Genomic DNA, 25,200 nt, shown 5'->3' with positions numbered 1-25,200 from the left:
TGTCTTCGCATATCTGGAGTCCTTATAACTCTGCAAATTGAGAAATTATCCCTTCTGCTTATCAGGGAATACTTTTAAATCTGGAGGCTGACTAGCAACAGCAGAGCCAAGGTGGACTGGGTTGTTCTAATCTAAAGGGTAACAGGGGTACTTGGGTAACTTTTTTAGTAATTAAATTCTTGGACTTCTGACTGATATGATATCCACCACATTAATCTTTCCATCCCAGGTCCCAGGGATGCTTCAGGCTTCCTAGATATACCTTGTCTCGGCCTGTAGATTATATCTGAATTGGAGTTCACTCTTAATTTGGTTCCCTATGCATTCTCTCTGAGAAGCAATGAAAGAAGTTTATTTTAAGGTCACCAATATGAACTATATATGAAACAATCAATAAGGACTCTATTAATATAGGAACTATTTATAGAAAATGATAAGAACAAGACAATATTGTGTTATAATATGCAACACATTGGCCAGTCACTTGGTTGGTTAAATGGTTGAAGGTGGGTTCCTGCTGTGATTGCTTTGGCCCCTAATGATTAGGGCTTCTAAATAAACCTGAGATATTTGTTAAATGTGTTGTATCTCTAACATCCTGCAAATCAAAAGAATCCCTTCAATGCCCAAAGACAGAGCAGACTGAGAGCCCTAAGGGTTGTGCTTCCATCAATGCTGCAGTAGTGGCCACGGAGCAAAGTGGAGTCTGGGTAGGACAAAGAGGGTGGGCTTTGCTCTGAACTCACAATAAAACAGACGAACTAGTCTTATGCTTTCATTCCTTTTTTGTGTTGAAATGTATAAATACATTTCTATGTCACCCCCTTCCAAAGAGCATTTGTATACTTTTTGCTCTTCAAAGACAGAAATAACAAATATTTGAAGTACTAGAAAAAATTCCTTAATATTTGTCCTGGAATATGATTTCTTTGTGTGCAACTCAGCTTGTCCAATAGACTTCCTATCTTGTTATTGGGAATAACACCTTTGTATGTTAATTGTCAACTATTATGGTGGGACCAATGGCTTGATGAAATGAACTGTGGACTAGGGTCCAAAGATACAAAGAAATCTCAAATACGATTCTAAGGGGAGGCTGCCTTTGTAGGGAAGGGTTTCTTTTTACATAAATTAAAATGTATTCCTACATTTCAGTAAACACTGTAAAAGATCTTAATATATATACTTTTATACAGCAAAATGTATGAGTAAATATGTTCAGTAAAGCAAACTTTGAAAATGTTAAAGCTTGGTTACCAGGAAGTTCACTTAAATGCAGTGTTCAACTGCAGATTAGCCCTTCTCCTATATGTGGTTTATGATCTCTATTCATTTTTAACTGACTTTTCATATGTCTGATTTTACTTCAAGTTGCCCCATATCCTTTCAAGAAAATGTTGGAAATAGATATTGCATCTAAAAGTAAATTCACAGAAGTTCCCATCGTGGCACAGTAGAAATGAATCCAACTAGGAACCATGAGGTTGCGGGTTCAATCCCTGGCCTTGATCAGTGGGCTAAGGATCTGGTATTGCCGTGAGCTTGGTGTAGGTCACAGACGTGGCTTGGATCCTGTGTTGCTGTAGCTGTGATGTAGGTTGGTGGCTAAAGCTCCAATTCAGGCCCTAGCCTGGGAACCTCCATATGTGTGGGTGCAGCCCTAAAAAGGAAAAAAAATATAAATAAATAAATGTTAATTTACAAATAGTTAATAGACTTCATTCAGTGTGAACTTAGAATTATTTCAATATTATTATAATTATTCTACTTTACCTCATGTTTTTCAATAATCATTTCATCGAAAATGTTGATATATATATTATCTTTTATTTTAGATAAGTTTGAGAAGTTATAATCATGTCCTGGTAAGCTGTAAATAAGAAAAACATATTTAAGTGCTCAATTGATTTTATAAGACTGTTATTCATAAAGGACTATAAATTTACCTGCGTTCTTTTCTTTTACAGAGTGTAAGCTAAGAAAAGCCATGTGCTTTCAAGACAACTGCTATCTTTCATTAAAGCCAGTATATATTTTAAATGTATCTTCTCTCTCTCTCTCAAGGTAATTTGTATGAAAAATAAAGACAGAAATGTCAAGTAGAAAGGCTTTCGCTACAGCCATCCACTGTGAACAAATTATCTGGAGTATGGTACATTATGGCTTTCCAACTGCTAGTTTCTGTTACTTCACACATAGAGTTAAACTGCTCTCATGCACTCAGCTAAAAGATATGACTGTTTTAACCATGGAGCTTATTCTCTTTCCCACATTTATTTTCACCAACCAGAAACTGGGACAGTGGAGTGTATTTAATTTTGCAAGCTGTCTGCTGATAGCTTATTTGATTGGATACATTTTTAGAGGTGGCTGAAAGCAGAGCGTAACATATGCATTCTCAGCTCCAGCTCACACATCAAATTTCAATCAAACTCAGACAAGTTGAGTAACTGGCTCAGGATAGCACTACCAGCAAATGATTAGAGTCCTAATCTGAACCCGTTTCTGACTGTCTCTAAAGGCCAGGTCCTTTTCCCTACACCAGCTGTCATTAATACTACTTGTTAAGGTTTGTTGCTTAAGGAAACATCTACTACGTCAAAGGATCTTCAACAATTTCAATAGCTTTCTGAGACGCACTAACAGTGATGACTGAAAAATTTTAGTTGAATTTGAAGAATAATTTTAAGGTGAAGATTCCTTATCTAAGTGATAAGCTAACTTCCCTACACTGCTCCCTTCAAGAATTCCCTTTCATGTTGCAAAGGCCTAAGACAGGACAGGGAGGCAATGTATACACACAATACTATGCTAGCAGGAGCACTAATGACTGTCAAACTGAAGATATTTTTGAGTGTGTCAGCTTGCTAAATCCCTTAAATCACTCAAGTCCTGCATTATCTTTCATTTTGCATTCTACTCTTAACTTTCCTCAAATTTCACCACAATTTCTTCTCCAAAGTAGAGCTCACAAGGATAGTTACTATTTACTATTTATTATTACTATCCTATTTACATATGACTTTATTCACTAAAATATTATGTGCAGAAGGGAATAGAGCTCTTGTATCTATGACACTGAAAAGTGATAGCTGGCGTTCCCATTGTAGCTCATTGGTTAGCAAACCTGACTAGTATCCACGAGGGCAGGGATTTGATCCCTGGCCTCGCTCAGTGAGTTAAGGCTCTGGTGTTGCCGTGAGCTGAGGTATAGGTCGCAGATGCGGCTCGGATCCCGAGTTGCTGTGGCTGCAGTGAAGGCTGGCAGCTACAGCTTGGATTCGACCCCTAGCCTGGGAACCTCCATATGCCACGAGTGCAGCCCTAAAAAAAAAGACAAAATTAAACAGTCAAGAAGCACATGATCTGCCGAAATTGAGGGAGCTGAACAAGCTTGGTAGGAGAAGGGGGTGAGGGCACTAGGACAAGAGAAAGACTTTGATAATGGATGTAGCTGACAGTTCCTTATATTCCTTTGACTCAAGTCAGGGCTAAAGATGTACAGGATGTGACAACTGAAAACTGCTAACTGAGTTTAGAGAACAATTTTAAGTTCTATATTTCAACTTTATCTTGATCAGTGCACTTTATTTTGAATTACAGAAACCTATTTATACAGCTTTAGCATCATATATGAATCGTGAGAAAGAACAAAGCTGGAGATCCAATTTCCTGATTTCAAAATACATATATTACAAAGTTACAGTACAAAGCAGTGTGGTATTGGCATAAAGACAGACATATAGACCAATGGTACAGAATAGAGAGCATGGCTATAAATCCCTGCACCTATACCAGGTCAACTGGTCTTTGACAAGGGTGCCAAGAGTACACAACTCGTTTGTTGAGTCCCTTTAATAAATGGTGTTGCTAAAAATATCTATGTGCAAAAGAATCAGACTGGATCTTTATTTTACACCATACACAAATTCAAAATGGATTTAAGATTTAAGCTGTAAGACTTGAACCTGTAAAGCTCCTAGAAGAGAGCATAAGGGAAAAGCTTCACGACATTGTTTGTAGCAGTAATTTCATGGATATGATACCAAAGCACAAGCAACAAAAGCAAAAATTAAAAAGCGAATCTACATCAAGCTCTAAGGCTTATGCACAGCAAAGAAAATAATTGACAGAGTACAAAGGAAACTATGGAATGGGAGAAAATATTTGCAAATCATATCTATTATAAGGGGGTCAACTGTCAAGTATATAAAGAACTCATATAACTCAATAGTACAAAAAATCTATTAATCTGATTTTAAAATGCGCTAAAATTTTAATAGACATTTTCCAGAAATGACATACAAATAGCCAACAAACACATAAGAAAATGCTAAAAACTGCTAATAAATAAAATGCTCACTAATAATTAGGGAAATGCAATCAAAACTACAGTAAGATATCACTTCACATCTGTCATGATGGCTATTATAAAATAACAAGTGTTGGTGAAGTTGTGGAAAACTGGAACCTCTGCGCACTGTTGGCGGGAATGCAAAATGGTGCAGCTGTTATGGAAAAAAGCAGGCAGGTTCCTCAAAAAATTAAAAATAGAACTATCATATAATCCACCAATCCCATTTCTAGGTATTTATCCAAAAGAACTGAATCAGAATCTCAAAGACATATTATCACTCCTATCTTTATTGCAGCACTATTCAAAACAGTCAGGTTATAGAGGCATCCTAAATGTTTGTTGACAGATGAAGGACCTGAGAAAATGGGGTACACACACAAAATGGAATACTGCTCCCCCTTAAAAAAAAGAAGGAAATTCTGTAATATGTGACAATATAGATGAACACTGAGGACATTATACTAAATGAAATAAACCAGTCACGGAAAGACTGCATGATTCCACCTATATGTGGCATCTAAAATAGTCAAGTGCATAGAATCAAAGAGCAGAATGGTGGTTGCCAGGGACTGGGGGAAGGGAGAAATGGGGAGTTACTAATCAATAGGCATAAAGTTTCAGGGAAGTAAGATGGATGAACTCTAGAGATCTGTTGTAAAACCTTCCACCTACATTCAATGATAATATGTTTCACACTTAAAAATTTGTTAACAGGGTAGATGTCATGTTAAGTGTTTTTTCCACAGTAAAAAAATCAGTAAACTTTGGGTAAGGCAAACTACCCTCTGCAATACTGGCTCACATGACTGTAGGGGAAAGAAAGTCCAAAGTCTGCAGGTAAGCTGGCAGGCTGGAAGCCCAAGGAAGAGCTGCAGTTAAGTCTGAAGAGTTTCCTCTTTCTAGGCTGGGTATGTCTTTTTTCTATTAACCCTTCAATGGATTGGATGAGGCCCACTCCTATTACAGAGGGTGAGAGAGTCAGACAGACACACACACAACCTATTGGTCCTGTTTTTCTGGAGAACCCTGACATGTAATGACACTCTGGAAAAGGTGAAACTATGATGATGGTAAAAGGATCAGTGGTTGCCTGAGGTTCCAGGGGAAGGATTAAAGGATGAATAGGTGAAGCACAGGGCATTTTAAGAGCAGTGAAGCTCTGCTTTATGATACTGGAGTGGTGGATGCATGTCATTATACATTTGTCAAAAAACTTACAGAATACAACATTACAACATAAAGAGTGAATTCTATTTAAATTGTGGACTTTGGTTGATAATGTGTCAACACTGGTCCATTGATCGTAACAAATGTACCACCTGGCACTACCACCTGGCACTGAGGGAGGCTGTGCATGTGTGTGTTGTAGGGAGGGCATATATAAGAACTCTGCAATTTCTGCTCAATTTTACTATGAACTTAAAACTACACTAAAAAATAAAGTCTATGGATTTGCTTAAAATGAAAAAAAAAAAACTCAATCTCATTAGAAATCTGGGAACGTAAATTAAACTACAATGAGAATATTAATTTAGATCCATTGCATTAGAAACATTAATTTAAAAAATACAAATATTATTAAAGATGTGACACAATAGGAACTTTTATATTGCTGTTGCAAGTGTACATTGGTACAATCATTTTAGAAAAAAGTCTGGCATTAGCTAGTAAAGCTGAAGCAATTCACTTCCGTATATAGACCCTAGAGTAGAGGTTCTCAAAGGTCCCCTGACTAGCTGCATCGGTAACACCTGGAAACTTGTTAGAAATGGAAATATGGGAGTTCCTATTGTGGTGCAGCAAAAATGAATCTCACTAGCACCCATTGAGGATCCTGGCCTTGCTCAGTGGGTTATGGATCCAGAGCTGCCGTGAGCTGTGGTGTAGGTCACAGACGCAGGTCAGACCAGGCGTTGCTGTGGCTGTGGCTCCAATGTGACCCCTAGCTTGGGACCTCTCATATGCCACGGGTGCGGCCCTAAAAAGAAAAAAAAATTAAAATTAAAAAAAAGAAATGGCATTATGTATCAGGCCCTACCCCAGAGTGACTGAATTAGAAACTACGCAGTTGGACCCAGCAATACGTTTTAAGAAGCCATATAGGTGATTCCAGAGCACAAAATAGTTTGAGAACTACTGTCTTAAAAAGAAACTCTTACATGTGTGTTCCAAATGACAAGAATGTTTAGAGCAATACTATTTGCAATAGTAAAACATTAAAATCAGGCAAATGTACATAAAAAAGATAAAGGATGAATAAATTACATCATTTTAATACAGTGGAATACTCTATAGAAGTGAGAAGGAAGGAAGGAGTTACAAGTATGAATATGGATGAATCTCTCAAATAATTAAGAGTAAAGAAGACTGTAAAAGATGATTCAATTTATACAAAGTTAAAAATATACATAAATAAAACACAGTTAAAGATAAATACCTATGATGTAGAACCATAAAGAAAGAGAGGGAATGATAAACACAAATTCATGGTTATTACCCCTCGGTGGCGGGGCAAGAAAGGGGATACAATTAGGTATTGGCACAGTGGGGCCTTCAAAGATATTGGCAATATTCTATTTTTTAAAGCTAGATGGTAGATAACACAGGTATTCATTTTAGGATCTTTTCTCAGAACTTACATTTACATATAAATTATATATATATTAATATCTATGTAAGAAATATTTCATAATTTAAAACTTAAAAATTAAGCCCATTTTCAATATTATTTTCAATAAATGGCTCAATAAAATAATTTTATTATTGCTCTGTTTTAAAAGCTGAGGAAAAGTGGACTCCAACTTACATAAAATCTACTGTAATTTCTTCATTCCAGCATGGATGAGATCCACTTGCAACACTAGTTTGGTATACGGTGTGCTGAAAGGACACTTCCACAAAAGGGCGCACAGCATCCTAAAACACATAATAGACACTGACTAGATGTTGGTAATACTGTATATAGTTGATAAAAGGTAGAAATTAGTTACTGGCTGACAACTGGATGGCTTACTTTTTCAAGTTTTCCAAAAAACCATTATTCACTCACTCATTCATTTAATAAACATTTCTTCATCCTATTCAATATCAGGCACTACTTTGCTAGGATCCAAAGATAAATGGAAATCCTTAGGATTTTTATCTTAAGTCTATCAGGGGAAAATAAACAGGTAAACAAATAATCGCAATGAAGTGTGAGAAATAAAAGAAATATACTCAAGGTGTAAGAGTTAGCCAGGAGAGGGAACAGTTAACTTTCTGAGGTGAGGACAAGGAGAAATTCACAGAAGAAACGCTGCTTGGACATGAGCTTTGAGACAATAAATCACAGTTCGTGCGGCCAATAACATGGAATGGCCACTCCAGGCAGAGGAAAGGGCGTGTATAGAGGCCTTCTAGAACAAGCAGTAGTATGCTGTGATACTGCTGTGGGTGCAGGGAAATGTGGCTGACTGACAGGTAAGAACCAGATCATTATGAACTTCTGCAGCCATTCTCAGGTGCTTGCACAACCTTATTCTATAGATCCTGAGAGCAGGGGAGCAGGGAATGAAATGTCAGAATTACATTTTATAAAGCGCAGCTTCACCGTGTTATGGAGGGTAAACTAGAAGCCCAAGAGATCAGAGATTTGAGTCCAATTAGAGGCAAGTTGCAACTCAGGGAAAACAAGATCAAAATGCACTTTATAGAAGCGGTAAATACTTATCTCATTTAAGATCTCATCTGAGGCTACTGATTTGATTGTTTCTTTATGTCTGATGCGAGGCATGGACGATACCAAGTAAGTAGGCATTTTCAAGGTTCTTCAGGAGAAACAATATAGAGAGATACAATTTAAGCAATTTTAGTATTAGTTTTGGTAGGAGTAGGTGGGTTTTTGCTTCTGCTTGTAGAGATAAGAGAGAAGAGAAGATAAGAGATAAGAGTGCTCTGGATCTTCATATTACAGGTGGTTAGAGAGAAACATTTTGTAGTTGCCACTCTGAAAGGGTAGTTCCTAAATGCTGAACTGTGGATTGGAAACAGTCTACGATAAAGCGTTCACTGATCCTCAGCAAAAGGAGAATAATAAGGCAAGTCATATTTTGAGACTGTGTTCTTCTTATTTTTGGTATTACAATATTCTTTATTTTATAAGCTGACTATTATAGAAAATGGTAGTAATTTTATAATGTATTTATTTCACAAACAGCCTTGAAATATATATTTGTTTTGAAGATATCAATTCCATCATAAATTGCACTGTATAAAAGAGAGGTACCTTTAAGAGATTTTAATTATAAATTAGTAGCTAGTAAGTGAAATATGTTTTTCATATGTAGAGTACACAGGATGTGGTAAACATAAAATAAGCAAGTAGAGCACATGTGTTAAACGTAGACAGAGAGGGATACCCAATATTCCTAAGGTACCTGAGGACTATATATTCATAATATATAAATTATACAAGAGACTAAATACATGAGACATTCGATATTCAGGATACACTAAATATTCATGAGCATTTAACATCCAAGCCTTAATTTGGCCATTCTGATCCCACATATCCTCTGCCCAGAAACACAAATAAAATCCACTGCAGAAGAGATGGGTGAGATCTGATTTTTGCAGAAGTCACCTAATATGTCAAGTCCAAAACAGAGCCTCTCTCTCCAGTATTCTACTTCCAATACTGTGAGGGGACAGTGGCTGAGAACAGTGCAGATGCTAATAGTAGCTTAACAAATTTTCACAATAGGGAATTAGGACAGAAGGCATTTATTTGATATGGCACCCCAAAACACACCTGTGAAAGTCACTCTGGGCATCTTAAACTTCTGAAAACCTTTAATGCATAGCAAGAACAGTACGTTTGGCTATCCAGATGAAGATTTCAACTTTCACTGAGTATGGAGTATTAATAAAGTGCAAAGTTTTACTAGGGGGACAGTACAGAAATTTACATTTAAGACAGATCTTCTGGAGGGTTCCTGCTGTGGCTCAGCGGTAACGAAACTGACTAGAATCCATGAGGATGCAGTTTTGATCCTTGCCCTTGGTAAGTGGGTTAAGCATTTCGGTGAGCTGTGGTGTACATCACAGACACAGTTTGGATCTTGTATTGCTGGGCTGTGGTGTAGGCTGGCAGCTACAGCTCTGATGTGAACCTTAGCCTGGGAATTTCCATATGCTGTGGGTGCAGCCCTAAAAAGACCAAGAGAAAAAAAAAGATCTGCAACTCCAACAACTGACACAATTGCCTTACCTACTAACTACTGTTTTCCTTGTAGGAATATTATAAGCCCTCAGTATTCTGACAAGAATCTTAATATCTCCATCACAGATAGTCTGTGCTGCCACTTTTTTCCTTTCTTTCCTCTTAGGCTTCAACTTCCTTCGTCGTTCAAGAAGCTTACAAACTGCGTGTGTCAACTGGCTAAAGAGTAAAAAGTGATCAGTCACAAAGATACAAGATTAAGATTTGAAAGATACTGATTTTTAAATTAATTATTATAAATAAGCCATTATTCTGAACCACGTTCTCTCTGTTGTGGAGCAGAGACAGAGTTGTCTTAAACCCGAAGAAAGAATCTTTTTCTGAGCACAGAAGAGGTGATATGTTAAGAAAGAATGTGATTGCTCCATGTCCTTTGAGTACATGCCCCAAGAAGCAATAAGGGTGTGGAGAAGTAATTCCATGAAACGTCATGTTATTTCAAAGGACTGTTCGTTTTTCAGGAATCGCTCTCTTGCACAACTTTTCAATATGGTTATGAAACAGGAGTCAGTTACACGTGCTGCTAACTCTGGCAACACAAACCTATGGAATTACAGTTTTATGGTCACACCTGTTTTCCTCCAAAGACTGAAAATAAAACACAACAGATTTCAGCATCCTGAGATAATTAAAACCTTATTGTTAATACTAAGAATCTGCAAGTGGCCCCAGGGAGGTTTCCCAGAAACAGAGCATTCCTAGTTCCCGTTCCTATCTTTAAGTTTCACAGATAGGAGTGTATGAGAATTGAGTTACTTCAGCCAAAGGCTCCCCTAGCTGCTGCCTGTGGATGGCAGAACACCTTGTATAGCTGTATGGCTGAGGATTTGGTTTTGAAAGGTGAAGCTTATAGGCTTAGTTGTGTGGTGCCACCAGCAATGACTTCTCCAGTAGCAGACTCAGGACAGGAAAATTTTATGACAAAACTATGGGACAAAGGTATTTCTTTTATTTTTTTCTTGCCCTAAAAATTATCAAGAAGGAGAGGGTTAAAAACTCAAACATTATACAACTGAAAATAAATAGCATATAGATATGTACAAAATGAAATTTTAGATGACCAAATATGTCACTCGATTTCACTTTATGCTTTTTAACTGCATTTTTGATATTAACTTAATATAAAAATAGAGAACTTAGAGGACTTTGGAGGTATTAGCTTAAAGCTTTACATTTCAGGATTAAATAATAATAATTTTAGTATGTACCTTGCAGACACAATTTCTTCATAATCAGCCACAACATCTGATAAGTTAAATTTGCTAACTTTGACAATTCTTTTCACTATCAACCTTCTCATCTACAAAAAAATTTTAGAATTTAGAAAAATGCATAGTTTATATTTTAAGATTAAGTATATAAAATGCTACTGGTGTTATTATTTTTTAATTTTTGCAAGCAAGCAAGGAATAGGAAGGGGGATTAGATAAGTGAAAGTATGGTTCTGTTTGCTACCATTATCAAGATCATTCCTAATGCTCTCATTAATGCCCCCTCACCTCTTTTTCCACCTAAGTCACAGTATACACAGACAGAAACAGTCTTCACCAAAGGAGATGATTACACAGACAGAAACAGTCTTCACCAAAGGAGATGATTACAGTATGAATGTGTTTCTACAACTGCCACTTGTATGGACACAAATCTTGATACACAAACGCAAAGAAATGTGATCACATTTCTGTATTTCCTTTGAGTCCATCCTATGCTGACTTTAAGCTCTCATTCTGGCAGCTTGGTAAGATATTCAGTGCTTGAACAAAGCCATTCTCCTAAGCCCTTGCTACCTGCAGAATCCACAGACCTTGGTTCCTCGAAGGACTCTGAAATGATTTTTAGTCTGAGGAGGTCTCTGCCTTCCTCCTCTAACTCTGCTACACAACAGGTTTAGACTTTTAGACATGAAACCAAGAAGAACGTGTCTGGAGGCAATTTTCTGCTTTCTGTCCTGCCGCAGATCATCCTGGAGATGATGCACAGTAGAGCCTAATGATCTGCTTAAATTAGATAGGAAAATGGGGTGGTAGGAGAATGGAAAAATATAGCTCCTAAGAATCGCCCTTCCAGATGGGCAACAAATTGTTTCCTTGAAGGTGAACCACACTCCTCTCCCATCTGACCCCATGACTGAGTTCGAGTGCTCTTGCTCCTTCACTCTCTCTTTTCCTCTTTCTGTCTCTCTCCCTCCTTCTCTCTCCCCATCTCTCTCTCTCTCTCCTTTGCTCCCTTGGCATTACAAAGACCGGGCTCCTTGCTGTTCTTCCCACAGGCCATGCACGTTCCTCCCTCACGGGTTTGACATGTGGTTCTATCATGTTCTTTGCCCCAAAAAAGCCATAGCTAGCTCCCTCAGCTCTTTTAGGTCTTTTGCTGAAGTGTTACCTTCTCAAGGGCTTTCCTTGATCACCTTATTTAAAATTGCACCCCACCCCCCTACACACGCATACACACACACATACTCTCTCTCACTCACTCCTGTCCTCTCTTCCTACTTTACTTTTCACAGCACATGTCACTCTCTAACATACAGTGTGTATTCATTATCTGACTTCCTCTATTAGAATGACATCTTCTAGGAGGCTGGAGATTTTAGTCTATTTTGTTTACTGCTGTAATTTCAATGTCTAGTATCATGCCTGATTCATAGCAAGTGCTCAATAAATATTTGAACCAATTAATGAAAGGGACACATGGAGGAGATGCACTGAATAATCTGCAAATATTTCAGCCAAACTTTGTCCAGCAATTCTTAAGACCGCTGGGACTTTACTGCTGCACTCCTGGCCTCAGCTACCACTGACCCCAGTGACATAGTCAAAAGGTTAATACACAAAACTCAGAGTCCCATGAGTTCCTCCCACAGCAGGATTTAAACACCTATGGCCCTATTGGGCCTCCAGTGTCAAATCAGTATTCTAGTACCGGTAATTAAAGTGATTACCCCTTGGAGTTTCGGTCGCAGTGCAGTGGAAACGAATCCAACTAGGATCCATGAGGTTGCAGGTTCGATCCCTGGCCTTGCTCAGTGGGTTAAGGATCTGGCGTTACTGTGGCTGTGGTGTAAGCCAGCCGCTGTAGCTCTGACTGGACCCCTCACCTGGGAACCTCCATATGCCGCAGGTGCAGCCCTAAAAAGACAAAAAAAAAAAAAAGATTATCCCTTAAACTTGTACTTTTAAACTATCCTTAGACAGCAAATAAATCCTATAAGAAGCTGAAATGCAATCACCAGATTTTCTTAGGGAAAGCTCCTTCCCAGGATTCCTACATGAAGGTCAATCAAGTGTCCTCAGACCTGTGTTCTCTTACCACATTCCTGGTCCTCTGCTGCCCTCCCTTCTGGGCTTCCTTGTACACAAAAAAAGAAGAGAAGGGATGAGAAGGATATGTGTTCTCCTTTCGTGTAAGTAAGAGCACCTCCTTACTTCGTAAGCCATAAAGCTTATTATTAAATCATACATCAACTTTTTAAAAAAATATGGAGCTAGTAGTGTAGGAGGGGAAAGGGTGAGTGGGGAAAAACACTTGCCAGTCATAAAGAGGAGGTGCTCTTTTAGGCTATGATAGCTACAGAGGTCTGCATTTCTACCAACCCCTCACAGGAACAGAGTACAAACTAGCACAGCACTTGAGGTTTTATCTCATTTGCCCCTTACTTAAGAAGTAAAGCACAGCAGGTATTTTTTCCTGTCTGTTTTTGTTTGTTTTTGTTTTGGTTTGGTTTTTTATGGCCATACCTGTGGCATATAAAAGTTCCTAGGCCAGGGATTGAATCCGAGCCACAGCTGCAATCTATGCTGCAGCAACACCGGATCTTAACTCACTGTGCCATGCCAAGAATTGAACACACAATTCCGCATTTACCTGAGCCCCTGCAGCTGGATAAACCAACAGTGCTTTGGAAGGAACTCCTATTGTCTGTTCTTATAGAATAATAAAGTGGGACTCAGTGAACAGATTACTTATCCAAAGATGCACAGGGTGGTCAGAACAGTCTTCACGCACCTAACTAAGACCCTTCAGTTACACAGGTTGCTTCTCATGTGTCTCCATGAGGGATCTCTACATCTTTCCATGGCTCTCTACTTCTTTTCAAGTCACCCTAAAAGGCTGCTCTGGTACCCTATAGCGAAGGCTATAGATTCTACTCCTGTTGAAGTCTTAGAACCCTCCTCAGCCTGATGGTTTTGCCCTTACTTCATTAATTGCCCAAACATTTCTGAATGGAGGGCATTGTGCTGGCACTGTGGATCTATAGATAGGGTCCCTGCACTCCAGAAACTTGGAGTGGAGCCATGAGGGGTCAGTGGAAAGAAATCAGGAGTGAAATTCAGTGAGGGACTCCACCTCGAACCTGCCTTAGGCTTTGCTAGGGTGTTCGGTAAATATCTGACTTTGTATTGAAGCATTTGTCCTTCTCTAATATTTTCTGTCTTCTATTAGCTCCTCCATCCCTTTGCCTCCCTGAACTGCTGCGGTCTCTGGCATTATCAGTTATTAATCAAACTAGGGATTCAGACAAAATACTGGCATATTTCTCAAAGTGAACTTTTAGAGTCAAAAGGAGATGGAAAGTCTTTAATGTTCATGTTTTAAACAGAAAAACCTGATATATGCTTTAATAATGAGTTTTCTGTCAATTGAAGAAATCACTGCATCAATGTTTATCAACAATGTATATCTATAGATGGTCAGTAACTAACTCTGAAAAGAAAGTTTGAACAGAAGAGAAAAGCCCTCAGTGATCAGAAAGAGGTGATGAGTAAGCTGGTCTGTCCATCTGACTCTGGGAAGAGTACAGTGCTCTGCATCCAGCAGACTAGTTTCCACAAGAATAAGTTCAAATATATTGATAATATTATTTTGCTGTTACCTTTTTCAGAAAATTGGCAGAACTAATCCTTTGTGTGGTAATAGAATTCACATCCGACATGGATATATCCTTCTCTATTTCACTTTCAGATTCCTATAAAAACAGAGAATTAAATTAGTTTCAATTCTTGAATGTAACAGAGCTTAGATATTAACTACAAAACCTATTCTATGAATAGTTTGTATAGCACAAGGAAAGTTAGCAAAGCCCCTGGTTTCAAAAGCAGAAACTGTTCCTTTTTAAAAAAAAATGATGTTATATCCCCAATTACGCTGAGCATCGTGCTTTGCCCATAGTAGTTTATGGAACTGTAGAAGTGAATTCAATCATTAAGAGAAGTAGGGGGAAACAATAACTTTTCTGCTTTTCTACGTCAAAGCCTTCTCTCTGCAGTTTACTAACTGAAATTCCTGAAGGCTCAAAATAGATTAATCATAATTAAAATGGTGAGAAGTTCAGAATTTGTAAGCACGAGCCACCCATTCTTCTTGCTTGGTCTTGCAGTATAATCCATTTTCTGCTAATAAAAAAAAAAAAATTTGAGTAATGCTTTCCAAAGCCAAATATCAATTGGTCTATTTGTGAATATACATATTTCTACTCAAGAATTATCTGCAGATCTTTATATGACTTAGTCATATGTGCTGACTGGTAGTGCCATGACATTGTCATTAAAAGATCATTAATTTGTATTTCCTCTTTTACCTCTGGGCCACACCAAAAGAGATTCTCAGACAATCCACTTGGCTTAGGCACAAGTGTTCCCACTACTACTTGAGTTTTAAATGTAATGAGTCCTGTATAGTTTTGTTTAAGTCTTCTCTGAATTAGGGTATAAAGCTAAAGGATGGCTCAGTGCAACAAGAACAAACAACAACAAGAACAAACATACAAATTTTAAAAAATAACTTTTACTATTCTTAATATTAAGTGGCTAACTGCAATTTCCCTCAATCCAGAACAAAATGAAAACAAATATCAAAGAGTTCATTCTTTTTTTCTTATTAATCAATATTAATTCACCAGAGTTAAACCAATAAACTTATTACGGGAGTTCCTGTCGTGGCAAAGCAGAAACGAATCCGACTAGGAACCATAAGGTTGTGGGTTCGATCCCTGGCCTCGATCAGTGGGTTAAGGATCTCGTGTTGGTGTGGCTGTGGTGTAGGCTGGCAGCCATAGCTTTGAATGGACCCCTAGCCTGGGAACCTCCATATGCCATGGGTGTGGCCCTAAAAAGCAAAAATAAGTTAATTAATTAATTTAATTTAATTAAAAATAAACCTATTATAACCTATTTTAGTATAAGGCATTCACTCTTTCTGACTCATAAGATATATAAACTCTGATATCCTTCATTCAAATCTGGTATCTTTATCTAAGTTCACTGATATTGCCCTACAGTGGTAATTTTACTGCATAGGTATTTTCCTGTTTTTTGGTTTTGTTTTGTTTTGTTTTGTTTTTTCTGGGCATGGGGCTGTTCTGGCCAGGGGTGGAACCCCCACGGCAGCAGTGACAATGCCAAATCCTTAACCTCTAAGGCCACCAGGGAACTCCTACACAGGCATTTTTTTTAAAAAGAGAATATTAGTTTCTTTTTGAACCATCTCTTAGCAAGTTCAAGTGCTGGTAGGATTAGTACAATTGGTTATTTCTACAGGAATAACCTCTTATAATTCTGCTCTCTTGACTAGTGGTGTGCTGCTAATGTTTATCAGCCAACTCTGGGAGGGGTAGGGAAAGCCCCAAGTTGTAGCATTTGCTGATTTATGGTGTAAATACTCCCCCAGCAACACATTTAAAGCAATCAACATGAAATCACTGAAGGCGGCATTGGGAAGAGACCGGCACCACAGGTTTCCACCAGCTGGTGTCAGCACGTCACCACCACACAGGATAAGACTAATTTTTCCTTCTTTTCCCCCCATATTTTTTAAGTTTCTGAAATTGAGATGTGCTTTATATTCAAGAGTGAGTTTAATGTGGTAGTATTTCTCTCCTACTCCCAAAAGTTGCTTTTAAATTAGTGATGCATTTTACAATTAAAAAAACACAGTATTTACATGAATTTAGAATATACTTGAAGGATTCTGCCTGTGAGATAGATTGTCTGGGCAACAACTAAGTTGTAAAGTCAATAAGGACTTTCTGAAATTTGTAAGCTCTGTACCTTTTTAATGCCTAGAGAAAAGGGGAATATTTTTGTCTATACATTATCAGTTAAAAAAGAAAAAGAAATTGAGATAGATTTAAAGCAGTAAAACATGAAGCTTATCATAGAATAAGCTATATTCGAATAGAAACCAAGTACCTGGAAGACTAAATCTGGAATCTCTCTATCATAGAGGGGCATTGGCTGCGGAAGGAAAATATCTAGGTGACCTGCATTTCTAAGTTGCAACAGCTGGAAACGTTTACTCTTTTTCATTTCCTCTTCCGAAACAAAGTTAAATTCATCTTGCAACTGTTCAAGACGAAAATACTTCGGCATATCCTGCCCTTTGTGTTTTATGTACTGTAAAATGGAAACAGTATTGTCTTCACTTAAAATATTAATGTTTTAAAATTCAAGAATTTTCAAAACTGTAAGATGTGCGAATTGCAATATAAATAGGAAATAGAGCAACTGAACCTGTACAGAGATAGAATCTGCAAAAAAGACAGAATCCAGCTTATGTAGCTTCTCAACCTTTTCCTAGTCATGACTTAAATAGAAAATGAAAACATCTGTATTGCCCACTGGGTTAAAAGATGAGACTTTTTTGTGTCTGCTTGCCCTAAGAGTCAAGAGAGGATCAGTACTTCTTTTTTTTTTTTTTTTTTTTTTTTTGTCTTTTTGCCATTTCTTGGGCCACTTCCATGGCATATGGAGGTTCCCAGGCGAGGGGTCCAATCGGAGCTGTAGCTGCCGGCCTACACCAGAACCACAGCAATGCAGGATCTGAGCCGCGTCTGCGACCTACACCACAGCTCACGGCAACGCCGCATCTTTAACCCACTGAGCAAGGCCAGGGATCGAACCCGCAACCTCATGGTTCCTAGTTGGATTCGTTAACCACTGCACCACGACGGGAACTCCAAGGATCAGTATTTCTATACACATGTAATCAATTCAGCAATCAGTTGGGAAGTTCTGATCTGAGGAAACTTAATTTCAGTAATCTATTTAGGCATTGCTTTATTCAATAAATGCAAATGTGAGTACATGGAATATGCAAGGAAAAGTGCTAGCTGCCATAAGAGAAATTTCCTAGCTGTAGTTCCACACACACACAAAAAGATAAAGTAAATGAATGAATAACTACAGTAAAAGGCAGAATGGTATTAGAGCCGTAACAGCTTATAAAAAGAAAAAAAGTTAACAGCAGGGTGAGGAAAGAAAAGCCCATATCTAACTGAGGTTACCAAGGAAGCATTTGCCAGACTTGCAGGGTGGGTAAGAGAGCTGCTATGGGTGCCCTTCTAAGCAGAGGGAATGACATGAAGAAAGTGTGAAGAAAGCATGTGTGGAGCACACAGAGCACTTCAGTTGGGTACAAGGAAGGGTAGGAGAAATGAAGAGATAATGGAGTCTTTGATGGAAGAAGTGTGTCTATAAATCTCCTTTATCATCCCCAGCATTTAATAATATGGCTGGTACGCAGCAGATGTACAACAGATGCCAGCCTGAAGGTTATTCTGCAGGATGTCCTGAAGGCTGCTAAACAGCAACAGAATACCAATCGTAAGGTCTAAAGTAGTAATTATTTCAGTTGCTGAATTTCTAATTGCCTTTACCATACCATAAGCTTCTTGAAAACTGTATCTGTGTTCAGATTTACCTTTAATGCCTCCTAGTGCCTAGAAAAATATACTGCAAACTGTGGAGCAATATGAGTGTAGAGCTTAAGAAACAGAATACATTTACAGTACAGATATTTGCTATCACTTACCATAATAAATTCCATTAAATCAGAATATTCTGGATTATTTGGGTCAATTCTGACTTCATTTGCCCATCTGAAAAGCTTCTGTGCATTAATAAGCCATGAAATTCCAGGAACACCTCTTGCATCTACATTCCTTAACACACTAACATAAAGAAAAATAGTTTGTGAATTTGTATATAATATGCACATTATAAATCTGTTATATGGGGTAAAATACTTTTTAAATCCAGTATTTAAGGATAAAACTTATCCATCCCTTGCATTTAAGGATAAACCAGAAGATTGAGATGTGATATCTTTCCTGGTTCTACTCACATTCTAACCTATATCATAGCATTCTGGGAAATGGCTACATTCTTCCCCCCCCCCAATTAAAAGAAAAATAAGCTTCTTAAATAAATAAATATTTATTTATAAATATTCATCTTTCCTATCTAAAATCCATACTATAAAAAGAATTTTTAGGCTATATCTTTACAGTTGAAACATCATATAGAGTATGTAATACAATTAACTGGGTAGTATGTGCCAGAAAAATATCTTTGGTTGGTTGTATGAGGCCATCTTCAGAAGTTAGAGAGCTATTAAAAGATGGCCCAGACTCATAGTACATCCTTAGTGACTTCAACTATAAGTCGAAGTGCAGAAGGAATTCAACCCAAAACAGTAAGGATTTCTTTTCAGCCATTAATTATCCAAGTTATTTAATCTCTCTCTTCAGAGATAATTTGTTTCATTATGTGGAATCAGAACAAATTGGATTAGAAGACTTCAAAGATCCTTTTCATAAAGTACCCAAGAAAACTTCTAGTCTATAAACTGGGATTCTTGAAATACAGCTCTTAGATTCAATAATGTCAGCCCAAACATGGAAACACATCTTATACCACTTTCCATCAGTATCTATTCATATTTTTATGATGAATCTTGGGAAGCTATTACTAACAAAGCCAATGCCTAGTATGACAGGATATAAGCAAAATTACAAATAGGTAAAGTCTGCGTATTCTTCTTTTCTTTAATTCCTATGTCTGCTCTCACATTTGAACTGTTTTAAAGTTTTTGTCATAAGAGATCTCTAGGTAGGTTAACACCATCATGTAACCAGTTTTCCTTCTCATGAGAAGATTCTTAGCCCAGGTCCCTTAGAGAACAAAGGCTGGGATAGGGTTTAAATGTCAATGAATAGATTAGGGAAAGAAATGTATCCCACCATAGCCTAAAAAAAAATTAGGTTGTAAAGTATATTTCAAGGTAGTCTTATTTCTGCCTCAAGGAAAGTAATAAAAGTTCAGAACATTTCCCGCCCTTGCTATGACTCCCTCAGCTGCCCCTATAGGTGTTTAGCTGTGGGCTACGGCAAAATTCCTCTGTCATCTGCACACCTTCCTTCACAACCGAATGCTAAGCAAGTAATACCATTCGGTGGCATTCAGTATACTCAGTGTTGTACAACCACCATCACTACCTATTTTCAGAATTTTTTTCACCATTCCAAAGAAAAATTCTGTGCCTGTTAAACAATACTCCCCATCTCTCCTTCCCCTTAGCCCCTGGCTTTGTTTCTATGAATTAAGCAAAAAAAAAAAAAGAAAGAAAAGTTTTAAAGATACCAGGAAGAAAAGACACCTACAGGAATAACTGGGTTGGGTTAGGAGGAAATGTGTGAATAAAAAGTGGAGACAATGTATGCAGACCAGCAGACCACCCATAGGAGGACTTGAGCATAAAAAACAACCAGAGTTATTAGGGTTTAATCAAATGTTTGGATTTTTCTTTGTTTTAAAGCATAGATGGCTTCTTGGATACAAAAGACTTATAGCATAGGGAGATGAAAAGCTTGAAGAAAATATAAGAAAAGGATATAAATATGTCATCAGAATCCTAAAGGAGGCCAAGGAAAGTTCCAAATTACTTGTATAAAAGTCAGCTTTAAAGTAAGGAGAAACAACATCTGACTCCAAGATTTTACTCAAACATAGCACAATATGTAACCCAGCATTATCACTGTTTTAACAGCATTTTACTGTACTTCTAGTAACCTGGTTGTGGGTGTGGTCTAGAAATTAATCAGAATTCTTCTAGGAAGTCCTGGGATATGGATGAAATTTCTATGCCCAGCAATTTCTTCCAGCAAATTGATAGTACAAAAATGATTCTTTCATAAAACCAGAATGACTGGGAAATACAAAAGCAGTAGAAATAAAATCCTTGGGAGTCCTGGCCTTTGTCTACTATTTAAGGGCTATAGGACTGCCTCTCTCATCATCCATATGGTTCTAATCCTAAGCATTCAAGAGAGAGATTCTCATACATATAAAGATACTTACTGCCTTAGTAGGGTGATTATAAATAAAATATATACATATTGTATATATTTAGAAATACAAATTTTAAAAAAACAACATCCAAGTAAACTAAACTGTTCCTAATGTTTTTAGAGGTTTCCCCTTTGTAGGTTTTGGATGATGCTTTGCTGAGGACTGGCATTTTTCAAGCAAAGAAGTTGATTACCTGCAGTAAGCAGATCTTAACGACTGTGACACAGGTGTCAGAGGAACACCGTTTTCATCTAAGGCCCATGATAGAGAATAGCTTAGTTTTCCTGATGTCAAAAGACAAAGTTCTTCTGTTCCATTTCCCTCAAGAAGAAAGGGCACATCTGTTTATAAAAGTTATTAAAAACATATGAATTTCTGAGCACATTAGAGTTTTTTTCCCCTGGCTTTTATTTATTTGTTTTTAATACTTAATGAATTTTATTACACTTATAGATGTACAACAATCATCACCACCAAATTTTAGAGTATGCCCATCCCAAACCCTCAGTGCATCCCCCTCCCCCAACCTGTCTCATTTGGAAACCATAAGTTTTGCAAAGTCTGTGAGGCAGTATCTGTTAAGTGTGGTTTCCCTGAAACACCAAGTTTTTGCTGACCGCAGGCTCTAATCTTACAACTCGACCCTCACCTCCCATCTAAGCTCCTTCAAGGCAGACTGCTTCAAACACACCACAAAGAGAGAGGAAAATATTCATCTGAACACAAAGAGATGAACATTTCTATTTTCCCTTTCTTTTGACTCAAAGTTTTTAAATCATTCTTTCTAGGAGTGGCTCTCAGCAAGGAAAAAACCACTGGCAGCAGAAAAAGAGATAGTTTTTGTCTCCTTTCCGACATTCTCGAGTTTTCTCCCTCTCCTCATTTTCTTTCTCAATCTCCAGAGAGCTTAATGCTGCTCCTGGAAACATCTGCCAAGTTCTCTGTGCTCCCTAAATTGTCACCCCAAGTCTTTTCTCCGGGGTCTCCACAATCCAACTTTCTGCTTCATCTGGACTCAGTCTAAGCAGACTACATTCCTCCCTCATTTTCTGTCCTTCACCAGTTCCTCTACCTACTTATTTTCTTCTCTCTCCTCTTTGTTCACTCATTCATATTTCCTTCCTTTTTCACGAGAGGGACAGAGCCATTGTAAGACCTCTAGGAAGATGAGGGAGAAGGGAGATGGAAGAGGCGGAGAATAGCAGCATCCTGTCAGACACGCTAACTTAAATTTAACTACATAAGGAGTAAAATCAATTGAAAAACACATAAGCAAAAGCATCCCTTCTTAAGTTCCCTTCATGGCTCAGTGGTTAACAAACCCGACTAGTATCCATGAAGACTCCAGATCCATCCCTGGCCTCGCTTAGTGGGTTAAGGATCCGGCGTTGCCATGAGCTGTGGTGTAGGTTGCAAACATGGCTTGGATCCTGTGTGGCTATAGCTGTGGTGTAGGTGGGCAGCTACAGCTCAGATTCAACCCCTAGCCTGGGAACCTCCATATGCTGAGGGTGCAGCCCTAAAAAGCAAAAAAAAAAAAACAAAAAAAAGCATCCTTTCTTTCTTCTCTCCCTTTCTCTCTTTCTCTCTCCCTCCCTCGCCTGTTTAGTTCAAGGATGAACCAACATGTCCTGGAGCATCTTTAGGCTTTACCAAAGGACAGGCAGAGGCAAAGCAGGCTACCCACCCAGGTCCAGAGCTCACATTCCAGAGAGCACAGTGCTCCTGTCTCAGGTGACCCAGGAAGAAAAAGCACAGGGGTTGACTCCAAATTCTAAATTTCCTAAAGATCTGGTTCAAGACTAAGTTTTAAGAAATTAGGTTAATGTCTAGAAGAAGAATTTAATTCATTTTTACCCTCATACTGTAAATATAGGATTTTTATTCATATAAATTGACCTAGAGTCACTTAGGATATAAAACTCATGAAGAAAATAGGAGGGAAGAAATGCTTTTAAAACACTTACTGCTTCCTACTTCTCCATATGCAGGGATGACTAGCGCATCAGAACTAAACTCTACATATTCCAAAACAGTTTTGCTTTTCAGCTCTGTGTTGTTAGGTAAAGGTAAATATAGCTTTGCCAGTAAGCTTGTCCTTTTACTTATTTCATAAACCTAAATATAAAAGGAATGATTGATAACCCACAGAAAGTACAAAATAGGAGAAAAACTAAAATAATAAAGACCATCACTAACTTAATGCTTTTTAAAATACTAGAATGTAAAATAGGTATTGCTCATAACATTTGATCCACATGATCTTGAGAAAAATAGATAATCATTATGTGTTTAAAAGTATAATGCCTTTCACCGATTTCAAAGAAAATTAACAGAATGAAAGGATTACAAATATAATTCTGCCAATACAGTACCTGTAACACAACACCCAAATAACTTATTTTGGAGTAGCACGTTTAAGGTTCCTTATCTCATTTAAACCTGACAAAAATTATAGGAAGTAGGCTTTATTCTTCCCACTTATCCATTTATAAATGAAGAAATGGAGTCACTACATGAAACTATATTATTTTTTATTAAAAGTGATAGAAACCCAAGTTGAACCACTTAAGAAAAAGGGAGATTTGTTGGCTCATGGAATCCAAGGACTGGTGAAACAAGCTATGGGGCAGGGAGGGAGGAAAAGCCCCAGAAGAAGGAGTACAGGAGTTGTTGAGGAGAGTGCTCTAGATGTCCACTGGGTACTGAACTCAGGTCTTCTGATTCTGTATGCCATGCTTTCTGCTACAAGCCCATCACTGCCATAACTACAAACCTAAGTTTTTTTCAATAGAAAAATCTTATTTTGACTTATACGGTGTTATCATTGCTTAGAGAAACAGTGCTATGTCCTCCAAGAAGAAGGAAATCAGGTTGGTAAATGCCCTTGAAAGAGAAGAAAGAATGTACCAATCAAAGGGATAGCTGATTAACCAAGAAAGCAGAAGATAAGGAAAGACAAAGTGGCAAACAGTTTTCTGCTCATCTGAAAACTGTTCCCATAAGAGTTGAAAAGTCAATGCACTAGACCCACTGACAAAGGTGTCCCTAATACAGAAAAGTTTGTAGAGGCTAGCTAACGGACTTAAAGTATGTAGGTCTGAAAAAAAAAAAAAATTCTGATTATAAACTGGCTACCTAAAAAGAGACAGTGAACTGATAAGCATACTCATATGTTGAACCGGCATTCTGATTTTACACATCATCCTCGGCCTCGTGAATTTGTGTAAGGTATTGTAGATGCATTCTCCCAGAAATGTCAAATCCAGTTTCTGAGACTGAGGAGCTGGAGGCTAGATCCTGGACAGAGCAAATGTAAAGGTAGAGAATCCCGCCTGGAATCTCCCAGGAAACAGACCTGTGCCCTAATGGCAGCTATCAGCACGACTGTGTGGCTGAGATGCAGTGTCAAGAATGAAAATGAAAAGAATGACATAATGCCATTTGCAGCAACATGGATGGAACTAGAGAATCTCATACTGAGTGAAATGAGTCAGAAAGACAAAGACAAATACCATACGCTATCACTTATAACTGGAATCTAATATCCGGCACAAACGAACATCTCTACAGAAAAGAAAATCATGGACTTGGAAAATAGACTTGTGGCTGCCTGATGGGAGAGGGAGGGAGTGGGAGGGATCAGGAACTTGGGCTTATCAGATACAACTTAGAATAGATTTACAAGGAGATCCTGCTGAGTAGCTTTGAGAACTATGTCTAGATACTCAAATTGCAACAGAACAAAGGGTGGGGGGGGGAATGTATACATGTAAGGATAACTTTTTTTTTTTTTTTTTTGTCTTTTTGTCTTTTTTGTTGTTGTTGTTGTTGTTGCTATTTCTTGGGCCGCTCCCGCGGCATATGGAGGTTCCCAGGCCAGGGGTTGAATCGGAGCTGTAGCCACCAGCCTACGCCAGAGCCACAGCAACGCGGGATCCGAGCCACGTCTGCAACCTACACCACAGCTCACGGCAATGCCGGATCGTTAACCCACTGAACAAGGGCAGGGACCAAACCCGCAACCTCATGGTTCCTAGTCGGATTCGTTAACCACTGCGCCACGACGGGAACTCCTGTAAGGATAACTTGATCCCCTTGCTGTACAGTGGGAAAAAAATAAATTAAAAAAAAAAAGAATGAAAATGGGCATTGTACGTGGAGAAACGAGAATTTCAAGAACACTAAGTAGGAAACTGCAAGGACTTATGGGAAAAAACAAGCAGTTCTGTTTGGCTGAAGTGAAGAAAGAGGGAAGGGGAATGTAAAAAAAGTAAACTAGAAGTGTAGGTTAGAATCTGTTACTCCAGGGCATATAGATTTATTTATATTTGCAGCTGCTAATGGGCTGATTTACCCCTAGATAGATTCCTTTCTTCCCCTGCCTCTCAGTTTGTTAGGATCACGTACGAACTGATGGGATGATGAAGGATTCAAAATACACACTTATCCATTTG

The 25,200-nt window shown here is 38.1% G+C and overlaps 1 protein-coding gene across 2 annotated transcripts in view; it reads right to left on the bottom strand.

Annotated features, from left to right (window-relative positions):
* Window positions 1-25,200, bottom strand: part of CC2D2B (coiled-coil and C2 domain containing 2B) — a 94,202-nt gene that overhangs the window by 25,369 nt on the left and 43,633 nt on the right. The window contains exons 15-24 of one of the 2 annotated variants that reach the window (XM_021074243.1): window positions 22,711-22,861; window positions 20,937-21,084; window positions 18,426-18,564; window positions 16,805-17,008; window positions 14,491-14,583; window positions 10,826-10,917; window positions 9,606-9,776; window positions 8,043-8,163; window positions 7,164-7,273; window positions 1,774-1,870 (exon numbers count right to left, since the gene is read on the bottom strand). In XM_021074243.1, the coding sequence (XP_020929902.1) occupies window positions 1,774-1,870; window positions 7,164-7,273; window positions 8,043-8,163; window positions 9,606-9,776; window positions 10,826-10,917; window positions 14,491-14,583; window positions 16,805-17,008; window positions 18,426-18,564; window positions 20,937-21,084; window positions 22,711-22,861 (1,326 nt within the window). The remainder of the gene's footprint in view (window positions 1-1,773; window positions 1,871-7,163; window positions 7,274-8,042; window positions 8,164-9,605; window positions 9,777-10,825; window positions 10,918-14,490; window positions 14,584-16,804; window positions 17,009-18,425; window positions 18,565-20,936; window positions 21,085-22,710; window positions 22,862-25,200) is intronic. The other variant, XM_021074242.1, reaches the window with a different exon arrangement.

The sequence above is a fragment of the Sus scrofa genome, chromosome 14 (genome assembly GCF_000003025.6).
Source record: "Sus scrofa isolate TJ Tabasco breed Duroc chromosome 14, Sscrofa11.1, whole genome shotgun sequence".
NCBI classification, from domain to species: Eukaryota; Metazoa; Chordata; class Mammalia; order Artiodactyla; family Suidae; genus Sus; species Sus scrofa.
The sequence above is the reverse complement of the archived record's forward strand: the minus strand, read 5'-3'. Positions and strand labels throughout refer to the sequence as shown.